Source organism: Chaetodon auriga, chromosome 9 (assembly GCF_051107435.1).
Source record: "Chaetodon auriga isolate fChaAug3 chromosome 9, fChaAug3.hap1, whole genome shotgun sequence".
NCBI lineage: Eukaryota > Metazoa > Chordata > Actinopteri > Chaetodontiformes > Chaetodontidae > Chaetodon > Chaetodon auriga.
Window position 1 is genome coordinate 19349518 of NC_135082.1, and position 12744 is coordinate 19362261.

General features: G+C 41.4%; 1 protein-coding gene and 1 long non-coding RNA gene across 3 annotated transcripts; both read right to left on the reverse strand.

Moving 5' to 3' along the window:
• Positions 1-359: 359 nt before the first annotated feature.
• On the reverse strand, positions 360-4549 carry LOC143325786 (uncharacterized). Its single transcript, XR_013077569.1, has 3 exons — positions 4414-4549; positions 721-812; positions 360-380 (listed from the first exon to the last, which is right to left on the reverse strand). It is a non-coding gene; the product is annotated as an uncharacterized LOC143325786 (long non-coding RNA).
• A 1015-nt stretch (positions 4550-5564) lies between these two features.
• LOC143325363 (protein eva-1 homolog C) lies at positions 5565-10362 on the reverse strand. Of its 2 annotated transcripts, XM_076738350.1 has the most exons (8): positions 10224-10362; positions 8894-9099; positions 8647-8770; positions 7581-7733; positions 7297-7440; positions 7100-7171; positions 6933-7013; positions 5565-6313 (listed from the first exon to the last, which is right to left on the reverse strand). In XM_076738350.1, exons 1-8 carry the CDS (start codon positions 10318-10320, stop codon positions 5928-5930), a joined length of 1263 nt encoding a protein of 420 aa, XP_076594465.1. In that variant the 5' UTR covers positions 10321-10362; the 3' UTR covers positions 5565-5927. The 2 variants fall into 2 exon arrangements, with proteins under 2 accessions (XP_076594465.1, XP_076594466.1); XM_076738351.1 differs by lacking the exon at positions 6933-7013.
• Between the last annotated feature and the right edge of the window lie 2382 nt (positions 10363-12744).

The window sequence follows — 12744 nt, forward strand, 5'->3', positions numbered from 1 at the left end:
AAGACTCTGCAAACACATTAGAAATGCAGACTGTCTAGAAAGCAAAGCCAAGTGATTTAATAGTGAGATACTTCAGCATTCTTTCAGAGAGCCCTGGTAACTCATGACCAGCGTCTGGGGCTAAATAAAGGACAGTTGGCTGAAGGCATGCTCTAAAAATGCAGTATGGCTGGAGAGGGGTTGTGTTGCAATAAATGCCATGTTCTAGCTCTCTTTTGTTCCCACAATAAATCCTTTCTTCCGGCATGCCTGAAGGACAAAAACAACACATTTTCTGTACCGTGTCTGTTTGAAAACAAAGCAGAAAAAGGAGGAGATGTAAAAATGGAAAAAGTACTTACAACCTACTGTGAAGTTAATGAGAAGAGCCTCTTCAGCCTCTGAAATGAAAGAGGAAAGAGAGCTTGAACGGTGCCCATGCAGTTCAAAGGTCTGTTGTGGGAGTAATCTGGAGCGGTTGTGTATTATTTCAACAGGCTGGAGCTGTCCTGTGTTGATTTTTAAATTTGTCCTCTAAGCAGAAAGGAAACGCTCCCTGGGTTTCGATTTCACACCACTGTGACGTGAACCTCCGTGATCAGTAGCACTACTATGCGTAGTGGGTTAAAGAATGTGAGGTAAGGGTCAACTTTATAAACATTCATCTATTGGACGGGAATCACACACATCTTGGAGAAAAATACAAGGAAATGAAAATAGGACAAAAAAAGGGTCACATACCTCGGACAATTTCAAAATTACCATTGATGGGTATAGACAGCTGAGCCACTGGACGAGACACAACAGCTTCAGGGGTGGCCAAAACACCCAATCTGTACGAGAACAGCACAAAGTCCCAGTCCCACTTAGCATCAGCTGTGACCTTTAAATTTCACTTTAATAATAAAAATTTCCAAAAACTTAAAGCATATAGGACAGATCTGCAGCAGCTGTTCCTCATAACAGCTATTCTCTTGTGATTGAAAATGGGCTTCATGCACAGCATTCGATATTAGAATAACTGAACATTTATGATGCAATATGAGTAAATGTACCATTAGGATTAGATTATAATTATGAAAGGATTAAAATGTGAATTTGGGATTTACAAAAGTCTGAAATGCACATGCACACATGCAAAAGTCTCCTTTAGCCTGATTTGCAAAGTTGCTTTAGTTCAATAAGCACATAATGACACAGGACTGACTAAGAAACATTCTGCTTCACTTTGGGTCATTAAATGGTCAATATAAGCAGCGTCAAATCTGTGATGTGGGTTTCCGTAGGCGGGGTCATATTTCACTCTCTAACAATGACTGACTAACAGCCAGGGTCAAAGCAGCACGCTGGGCACTGCCCACCCTTCCCCTCCACTTCACAGTAAGTCTAATTACCGTTGAAGAGAGGAAAATGATTCAGCACTGCGGGACGAAATGTGTCAGAGGGACTCGCGGTTCTCCTGAATCAGCAAGGGCCCCTGTGATGTTGTAAACTACATCACCAACAAAGAACAAAGACTCCTCAAGCGTGTGGACAAAATAATGAAAACACCTAGCAATACAGCAGCCTTGAATTAAGCACAAATGACGTGAAGATCGTGATGTCTGGTTTTGTTCGAGACCGTGAAATATGTTGCTTCAACCTTGTGCTTATTTCTGAGGTTATAGTTTCTATTATCTATCCTCTTTGAACCTATAAGCTACATGATGCCACCTTATGTTCTTATCCCTCTATTATAGCTGCAAACGGTGCGCAGCAAAGTCTCTGAAAGTATAAATTGTGACCAAACAGGGTAGTTTCAAAAAGCACAAGACTGCACGGGCAAAGACAATAGGTGGTCCCAAGCACATCCTCGCCAGCGCTGACTAGAACACGCTAACACTGCAAAAAACCCAGCTCTCAAAAACAAGGAAAGAAAGCAACAAAATGGGGGAAACATTACTTAAAATAAGAACAATTATCTGCCGACAGAGCTGGAAAATTTCACTTAGATTAGATTTTTAAAACAAGTAAGCATATCAAGTCTCAAAGATCCCAGTTATCTAAAAAGAAGTGCTGCCAGACTAAAAACTAATAGATTTGTCTGGAGACAAAGAAATTCAGACTTCAACAAAGCAGTTTTGTACTTGTCATTGTTGATCAAACAGCTTTATAGTGCTTGAAATTCTAGTTTCAAGCATTAAGTTGCTCAGACCCAGGATTAAAACCCTCATTAAGAAGTTAAATAATCTTTTTAAGATAATTAAGGACAAAAAGCTTGAAACAAGTGAAATGCTCAAACATAAAAACTGCCTGCTAAGAGGATGTATCTTGTCAGACAAAATTCAAGCATACATTGTTTTCTGATATTTCATCTACCTTTTGTAGTATAATGAAATCTTTAATACTAATTTACAACCTAATAAATGAACACTGAGCTAAAATAACACTTCAGGTTTCAACTAAAACCAAACATGGTCAGATTCACATTGTTATTTATTGAAAGGCTGTTGCATTGTAATGTGCTTCTGTTATTTTGTTCATCCTGTGATAACAAACCAGCTATATGTTATAAGTTCTGTACAGCACCTGACCTCCATGACTCTTCACCATTTTTCCCTGTCAGAAGAGGAGTTCAGTGTGTGTGGTTTTAACACAGTCAGCTGAGGACGGAGCTTGTGTGCCCATGTGAGTCTCATTACGGTCCAGGACTAAGACGAGGAATTCTGCGTAATGCGAAGTGAGCTGGCAGCTGGAAGGTGTAATAGCTTTCTCTTTCACACTAGTGCAAGGCACAACCTGCTACAAACACAAACTACACTGATGGTTTAACACACCCACTGCCGTCTCCCACAGCATCCCCTTTCACAAAACAAACGCTGAAGCTGCCAAGACGGGGGTTAAAATCCTGCTCGTGTAAGTCTGAAACCAAATCACTACAGCTTCACAGGCAGCACTGTCCTGGAGCTGACTTGCAGAGTCACTGAGCCATGCAGCGATCAACTTTTTTTCCAGCTAGGCTGCGTAACGCCTGACACTGAAACTTTTTGTGACAAAAACATTCAACATTTGTTTCAGGTCCTCAGGAAGACAAAACCTTGTTCACCCAACAACGCTGAATATTGCAGTGTGGGTATTTTTCTGATGGCACATTTGACCTGTTTGATTTAGCCACATAAACTCTCTCTAACAATACTAACACTTATGTAATTCACTACAATAATCTATTCATTAGATAACAGAGGAGAACCAACCCTTAAACACAATAATCAAAGTGTACAATCTAAATCATCTCGTTTATTACTCGGTGTGGCGCTGTCATGGCGCACACCTTTTTGATCCTATGGATTGTATTTTCAACCATCCTGATGCAAGTTCATTTGCAGGTTAAAAGCCATATTTAGTCTAAAAAGCATTGCAGCTATTCAGTGCATGTCAATCAAAGACAGCGGAAAACATAAAAAAAAGCTCCTAATTAAAGAGAAGAGCAGGTCAGACACTTCAGATACACCACAGCAAGTATCTCCCTTCTAAAACAGAAAAAGCTGTCAGAAACTTCTGCAGATTATCATCTAGAGAGCAGCTTCAAAACTCAAACATTACCTGTGACATCTCACTAAATTTATCTACTTACTGCCTGACAAAAACAAACACACACATTTTCAGTCATCAGGTACTATGATACTTACATAAACTCTCCACTGCGCTCAATTAGTGACAGTAGTCTGGGCTCCTTCTGGCCAGCCCTCAGCTCCTGACCTCTCACAGTGTGAGCATCACAATCAAGGAATTATTGTGACTGAGGATGAGAAAGGCACTTGGACATCCCAAGTTTTTATTTCAATCAACCGCAGGCAGGCGTCACTTTCATGCTAGGCTTTTAAGTTAGCATGCGTGTGGTTAGACTGAAAAGCACCCTGAGTTTTGATTCGTGTTAGAAGAAGCCGTGCTTATTAAAAAGGAGGCAAATGTGACAAATAAGAAGTCATAAGGCAGTGAAAAAAGAGAGAATATGTGCAGTGGTTACGGTGGTGAAGTTAGTGACAGCCAGGGTCATAAACAAAACCGTGGCTAACGTTATTCCGCTCAAGACCAAGTGGGTTTAATTAGCTAATTATAGATGAAATTGGTCATACTGGTATGATAGGCTTGTAGTGATCTGAATTAAAAATACATTGAAACGTAAATAAACTCCCACGAGTTAAACAGCTAACTTAGTTACTCAAATACAGTTAACGTCCACGTATATTGTTACTAAATAATTTCGTCAAAGTTAGCAGACTTGCTAACATTAAGAGATGTAACCTGAGGAAATTATTCAGTTAAGCTAACGTTAGCCAACGAGCTACAACAAACTGAAGAAACACATTTAAAAAAAAGGTTGGAAATTAATTCAAAAAAGGATATTGCCAAGCACTCCTCGCTGCATATTCCCAAAGAGGACTCCATTCTTACCAATATGTAATAAACAGCGATTTATCATTGGCTAGCGACTTTGTGTTGGTTCAGCCCGGACGCGGACAGAGAAAGTTAAATCCCCACCCGGTGCGGCGGCGACTGCGGCGGCCTTCCGGGTGACAGCTGTTCAGCGGTTGTTGCTAATGCTAACCGCTTGTTAGCCAGATGTTGTTGTTACTGCCGTTGCTGGACGGGGTCACAAATGGTCAACGGAGCCGAGAAGTCAAAACATCCCGGTCAGTGTGCGCCATTCTGTCAAAAAACACTGAATTATTCGGCTTCCCTTCAGTTCAGTGAGCAGGCTGCTCGGACTAGCTACATGACTGACAGTTTGGAGCAGATTTAGCTATTTAGGCTCCAGTCGGGAGTTCGCTATGTAGACTCCCTCCTTCTTCCGTCCCTCTCCCTGATTAGTTATTCGTGGATTTCGCGTCGTCTTCTTCATTTTTAAGAGGGATTGGCATCGAGTATGAGGCCCATAGCGCCACCTTCTGGCTCGGAGGCTGAATGCAGCATCTCAGCACTGACGGAATCAAATAAATAGTTTCTATCTTTACTGCTATTTTTAGTTAAGTCGTATGCCTTTTATTATTTATCTTGTATACTTTCTGTATTCATCTGTATTTATTTCTGTCCTTATGCTGCTGCAGTCAACTGAATTTTCCCCCTGGGGACTTACCTTATTTTGCCTAGTGAGTACTTTCAGTTTTAAAGGTAGTACTTTTACTCAAGAAGAATTTAGAATGCATGACTTTTACTAGTGTGGTATTATTACTTTCACTTAATCAAAGAATCTGATTACGTCTTCCACCACGTAAAGGATGTCATGTTCACAACATCAGGGTCTTTTTCACGACATAACCCTGGGCAGTGGATCACAGCGCTGGTCTTGTGACGCCGTAAAATGAAGTTCCATGTGAGCCCTCCTCACAGGTTTATGAGGTTTGAACAATTGACCTGTTATTGGGAACCACTTACTCAGGACACCATGTTTTGTCATACATTTTGCATTTGAAGTATTCCAGACATAATCTGTGTATCCTGGCTTGCATCCACTGTGGTTCATTGTGCATTAGTTCTTTAACTTTTCAAGAACTATTTATGACACATTAATCAGAGCCATCACTGCAAACAGACCACATTTATCACCCTGTTAACACAATCTTTATTTTATTTCTATTATCCAACATTTGTACATTGCATTCTATAACCAAAACAAATGTAGACAGAGAATTAGCTAAATTAACTGAGGCTTTTCTGCTGCTGTTATTTTCATATACATACTGTTGCATTTAAAATGAATCTAAAGAAGAAGTTACCGGATGCTAATCTTATTAATGTTTGTAATTAATCTAGTACATGAACATTTCATGTATTTCTCTTTCATTGTTTAGAGTCACTTGAGCATGAATGATGATACATGAACAGGGAGGCACAGTTAAATAGTAATGTTGTGTACTTATACTCCACAGAGGGATGCTTTAGCAGTAGTTTCACTAATGTGACTTCTCTCAGTTGCTGTAGGTTTTAATCTTATGAATGGCATAAGGGCTGGAGTCTCGATGTGGCCAGATGTCCCCGTTGGGCAGATCTCTCGTCTGTTCCACTTCACGATCGACCATCTCCACAGTCAGAGTGGAAGGACTGAAGATGTCTGTTGTGCGGTAGGATTGTGTGAGGCGACGGAAGGACGACGTGTCTGAGACCTCATCATCAAAGAGGTCCTCCATGAGCTCCTTGCGCTGTCTCCTAGATGCTTTCAGCTCATCGTTCAGCTCAGTAACCAGATCCTTAACATCTCTCACCAGCGTGGAGCGCAGACCGAACAAGCAGAGCAGGAAAACCAGACCCGCACAGATGCCAGAGACAAAGTACAGGGCCACTCGCTCTGGGAGACCTGGAAGAAATCAAACTAAATTCAAAATGTGCCGCTGTAAGACTCAGCATGTTTGTTCATCCTGCACCAAATCATTCCTTAAAACACTACACTGGTATTTTTAGGTGTTTTATTTACTGCAATTTACGACAAATTACTTATACTTTGCATTGCAGTGGACAATTTACCCAAAAATTCCATAAATTTAGTTTAATTTGGCTTTAACTTCCCAAGCAGGGAATAACTCTTTCCTGACAGTGCAGATGTTTTAAACCTAATAGGCTGTTGATCACTGGGAACATTAAGTCATTTTTATTGGCTTCATTTCTTCTGTGTTACCATTATATGGTAATGTAACCTCGACAAAAATATTTCAATATGTATATAAACACGTTCTTTACTACATATAAAAATGGAGGGGAGCCATTATTATATATTTCATATGCTCAGTTTGTGCAGAAGGAGGCAAAAGGAACACAAAGAGGCGAAAACTTATAATTAGCTATGATGTTCTGTAAATGTGATGTGACCGAGCATTAAAACTAAAACACCTGTGCGGCCCTTTAAATGTAATCTTCAACAATGCAAAGAAATGTACATGCCACTCTGGCCTGAGGTCTCCAGGCATCAGTGCACATACCCAATATTTTTTCAATGATCTCCAGAGAGTTGGTTAAGAGCACGTTTTGAGGCCTGTAGGTGGGGCCAGTGTACCATCCACCTGCAGGTGAGAGGGGTCTGGGCTCAGACGCCAGTCAAAGTCTGCAGCATGCAACAAAACCTGAGGATTTTCAGCCTTTCTCTCACCATGTGTGTAGTCTGAGATCATGAAAGGATCTGTTGACCCTCGGCCCACATCTTCCAGCAGATACCGGGGCACTGAAGAGAAAATGAAAGGGGTTTCTTTCTTTCTTTCTTTCTTTCTTTCTTTCTTTTTTTTTTTTTTTTACATGATGCTACAAACCATATCAGTCACATGCAGCAGCATCCGATTCGTCACGTACCACAAGTGAAGGACACTCGCAGGTGTTTCCTGGTGCCAGCGAAGCAGGGGTCCCCAAAGGTTTGAGTATCAGCCAGGACGGAGCAGTTCGCTCTGCCATGACACCTGCGTGACACCTTCCTCAGGGCCGAGGGTGACAAACACTCTGCAATAAAATAACAATTAATAGTAATAATTCAACCATTGTTTTAAACTAACAGATGAATTAAAGCACAACAGTTAGTCTCCACTGTGTCTATAAAAATGTTTAGCTACAGGATGACAGTGAAGCGCTCTGCTTCAGACCCATGTCAGCATGTGATCCAGGTTCCTGGGGACAGTAAGGACTTCCATGCAGCAGGTGTCCGAACGTGGCGGAGTAGATCGCGAGGACGGTCTCGTTTTTGCACATCAGCCTCAGACGCTCGTTTTCACACACCAACCTTGTCCGGTGGTGCTCTGCAAAACACACGACACACACAAACACATACAGACACCTAATTAGAGAAAGGAGAGTCATGCTGAACATCTGATAAAGAAACTTAAAGAAACATACTGCGCTGTTTTTTTTAGCTCTTTGCTATCAATAACAGATGTTATGTCACTGCTGAGCTTCATTCAATCACTGGTTTCCGTTTAGGTACAATTTTGAGGAACTTGTACTTCTTTTTTTATTGCTTGATATTTCAACCGTACTCCACTACATTGTACTTTATTTAGAAGCTCTATTTACCAATAACTTTGCAGATTTTGAATATTAATACAAAATAGACATCAGCTGACACATTTTAATATATTATTACAGGTTAAGCTACCCAGCAATATATAAAGTTACTTAAATTAGCTCCTGATGCAGATTTTGTACACATGAGTGCATCAAGGATGAGTTCTTTTACTTTGGCTTCTTTAAACATATTTTGATGCTCATACTTTTGTGCTTTAACTTTTGCATTTTTATTGCAGGACTTGTAGAGTACTTTTACACTGTAGTGTTGCTATTTTAACTCAAATAAAGCATCTGAATACTTCTTCCACCACTGCTGGTTTCATTTGTGTTTGTAAATCAAATGTAGAGAAATGAAAGCGGTTGAAATGGGTAATCCACCACAGCGGACATCCCTGACTTTTACTTCTGCTCTTTGTTTTGGTTATACTTATCATAAATACTTATCATAAATGCACAAATACAAAAATACAAATAGAAAATTGTTTGTGATGGGCTTAAACATGCAACACGCACAATTCGGTTCCTTAATACTGTCAATTTATTATATGTGCAAAGAAAAAAAAAATCGACTGATTGAAATATTGACATCATGATTGTCCACATATTTAGAGTACAGACTGTATGTACTGGACCATAGCAGCATACCTGGTCTGCACTTGTAGGCGACCAGGAGGTACTTGCTGGTGAGAGGACAGGGGTCCTGACCAAACACTGGACTGAAGACGGGGATGTGACAGGACCGACGATCCTGACACTCTGACAGCACTTTCTGCAAGAGCGAGAAAACATGTTGAGTACAAGAATGAGCTGTGAGTCAAGAAAGCATTCAAGGAAAACAGAGTGCTTCACTAAAACATAGACTTCACATTCATCTTACTGTGGCTTTATATACCTCAATAGCAGCTGAGGAAGTGCATTCTGTGTCCTCCTCCACAGTTATGTTTGAGTTTGCAGAGGGGCACAAATGCTGGCTAGGAACACGTCGTCCATAGAAAGCTGACAGGACGGTCACAGACGTCCTGGAGGGACACTCGATGATGAGCGTGTCCCCCTCACAAGCATGAGCCGTGTGGTTCTTCAGGATGGTGTGGAGATACACTGACAGAGAACACAAGGTGATGCTGATTATTCTGCAGGTTGTGGGAGAGTCAGTCTGCATTTACAGGTGGGAGAAAATTAATAGTGCAACTTACAGCGAATAAGCAGGCATGCAAACGCAGTGAATGGTCAACATGCTCGTTAAAACAAAGGCTGATATCCAATCTCAAACACAGCGGTTTGTCACTTTCATCTCATTTAAATATATAAATCAGTATAACTCTTTTTTGACTTGACAGGTTTCAGATTTGATTTCTAAGCAACAAAGCAATTATTTCTCCTTGTTGGCAAAACAGAGGTGACTGGTTGACATGGTTATTATCACCAAATAATGCGTCATTTTGAAGCCCTTCATTGTCCATGATTGGCAGGTCAATAGTGTGACTTGTTAGGTGCTTTTTTTACGCTCGCAGCTCAGCCCTGCTTTTCGACTGGGTGGTGTCCCAGCCGGCGGGTGTAGCCTCCCAAGACATTATTTGGACCATGACCACACATACAAACACACAAGACAACGGAACACCGAAGTGAAGTCTCCCCTCCCATGCGTGTTTCCCGTATTTGCCCCCTGTGTTGTGTGTGTGTGTGTGTGTGTGTGTGTGTGTGTGTGTGTGTGTGTGTGTGCAGAACAGAGGCAGCCTGAAGCTTCAGGGAGCAAATGAGAGGCAGTACCAGGCATTCACTCACAATGGACTATTATTAGGCGCCTTAGAGCCTGCAACAGGACAAAAAAATGGAAATATCTGGTCAGATGGAGAGGCACACTGCAGTGCTCATAACAGAGGTGTCTGAGACAAAAGCTGCCTTTGGCTTGGTCTGAATATATCATTGTTAACATAATGTCATCCATCATATTTTATTTCCATGAGTCAAAACAACTCAACTGTAGTTTATTGAACGCTTTGGGAGTATCTTGTCCTATTCTGCTAAGATCTAAGTTCAGGACCCTGCTTCGGGTCTTTTAGCAGGAGTGGCATCAGCTGTTTGGAACACAGGATGTGCAAAAAAAAATTAGGGGATGCTTAAGGAGCTTCCTTTGCAAACCTTTAATGGCTAATTTATAGCCAGTCAGCAGTTTGATTTTCTCCTGAAAAAGCAATTACCGATGCCAAAAACAAAGCACTTACTAGAGAAATCAGGAGCCGAATGTGCGGTGTGTATCTTCAGAGCCAAAAGAAGAGATAAGAAGAGGAAGAAGAACTCCATGGCGCTGTCATTGTGCATATCCTGCACAGTAGACCTCAGGGTTTTGTTGTGATGTGTTGCTGTGCTATTGACTGCCTGGGAGAGAGCGGTCAGTAGGTCAATGATGCCATTGTGTTTACAAGAAACAGCCACCCCCTCTTCAGCGATAAAAAAAGAGAAAATCACAGTTAACTGCTTTGAACCGAGCTGACAGCCAAGTTTCAGTGTTGCTTTGGCTGAACTTGGGACCATGTTACAGTATGTGTGTCTCTGTGGATGGATGCGTGTACATTTGATTTCATAGTTACACTATGAAACAATAACATCTTTATACTGGGGCCACATGCAGCAAAAACCTGCGATATGGCTCTTTTGATTGGTTGTTGCAGCTTGTGGCTTGAGCATAATAATGTTTTATATTGTAAGTTTTAAGAAATAGTTTAACTTTTTGGGAGATGCATTTATTTACGGAGCCCAGAAGCTGCAGCCAAGAGGCAATTAGCTTAGCTTAGCACAGGGAAACACGTAGCCTGGCTTTCTCAGAATCTCAGAGAAGCTCACTTATGTATCACATATGTTTAATTTATGCTAAAAGAGAAATTAAACATTACAATATGCCTTGCTCACATCACAGGTGTAAATCTCCTATCTATAGTTTTAGGGAGACTTATGTGTTGGAGGTATTACTTGAACAGTTTAACCCTCCACGCAGCACGTCTGTGCAGTGTCACTGGCTGTAGCATGGATTCCCAGATATGACCAGTGAGCAGAGGTTTTATTAAAGGAGTCTGTTTAAGCACAATGGCACCGCAGCTTGCAGACTCACTGTGGCTACAAGACCGCAGGAAGTCACTGCAATTGGCCATTGTTCGCTAGGAAACAGTCACAGCACATAACACACCCTATAACCCAATTCACACCAATTTTTTAGCATTGGGCCACATTAGGCTAACCAGCTCCCAGCTCCAACTTCATACTTGACTCAAAGACATGAGAGTGGTGTAGATTCTTCCATCTAACCCTCTGAAACAAAACCAATACGTGTATTGTCCAAAACGCTGAACTACTTCTTTAAAGGTTCTATATTTGATAGACAACACCACTTTCAGGGGGGATTCGCATGAACTAACATGCACGTGCAGCTGGCCCGGATATCGAAACAAAGAACAGAGAAGTTTGGATTACAGCAGAGGCCACGAGGGTGTGACCTCATTCTCCGCTGAAGATGCCATTACTCCACTTTATATTAATATTGTTTACAAATAGCAAAGAGTGGTTTACTGCTAAATCAATGTTCAAAAACTCATATATGCCCGTTAATGCCTGATGAAGGCCTATGACCAAAAAGAGTGGATTTGCTGTATAGAGTTTAATTTATTACGGGTCTTCATGTAACATCTTTAACATATTGACCTTGTTTGTGTTTGTGTGTGTGTGTGTGTGTGTGTGTGTGTGTGTGTGCGTGTGTGAAGGCAAAATCAAGACTCATTCTCTTCGACCGTCAACAGTGAGGGTCCTGTTTATAGAGATAAGGCATTTTTTTCCAGGGTCACTTCCAGCCGCTGTGTGTGTCCGGTGGAGATATGTGAGTATCTCGCTCCATGAGATCGGCCTTTCCTATCTTTTTTGTCTGTGGAAGAGGAAGTAAAAGGTCAGCGGTAAGCTACGTGTTTCCACAACTGTCTTTTCCAGGAATACTCAGGAAATCTCCCCTCCCTGCGCAGCCAGAATCGGTTGCTTTCAGTTTACTATAAGGGCTGTGATTTTAATCTTAATTTCCCTTTTTATGCGTTGTTCTTTCTCAACCCTGTGTGACGGCTGTTGTCATACCAACCAAACACTGACACAAAATACTTTCAAAGTGATTCACCGGTGCTCAGGACTTTATCAGTAAGTGCCGCTACGTGTGGTGGTGAATCAAAATGAATGTTTGAATGGCAATCCAGTCATTTATCACACAGGCTGCAAAAAACACTCCCCCCATAGCAGCAGAGTGGACGCAGTAATGGAGGCTGATAATTTAGAAGGAGAAGCCCAAGTTTAATTAAGTGCATAAGTAAGAATGACCCTCCCACCTTTCACTCCAGTAAAATTCCAGTCACCTCCCATAGGAAGTGTCAATAAAGTGACTAATTATTCCTTAAAATCTTCTGTTGTAGCGGAGGAGGGGTTGTACCACGCAGTGGAAAGGGAGATTGTGTTTCTGACAGTTGGAAAATCTCAGGCCACAACCTCCTTGACTTCACAGATATTTAAAAGGAGAGCGGAGGATGCTTTTTTCTTCCAACAACAACTTTCTCTGCCTCCGTAACAGTTCCTGTCGTGGATTTTGAATGCGATGGGATTGTTTCACATGGCACAGAGCCAAGGAAAACAAAGTACGTGGATCAGAGTCTGCGGTCCTTTCTTTTTAAATTCCTTGTAATGAATTGCATAACCCGTGCATGGTGCTGATCTTACTTC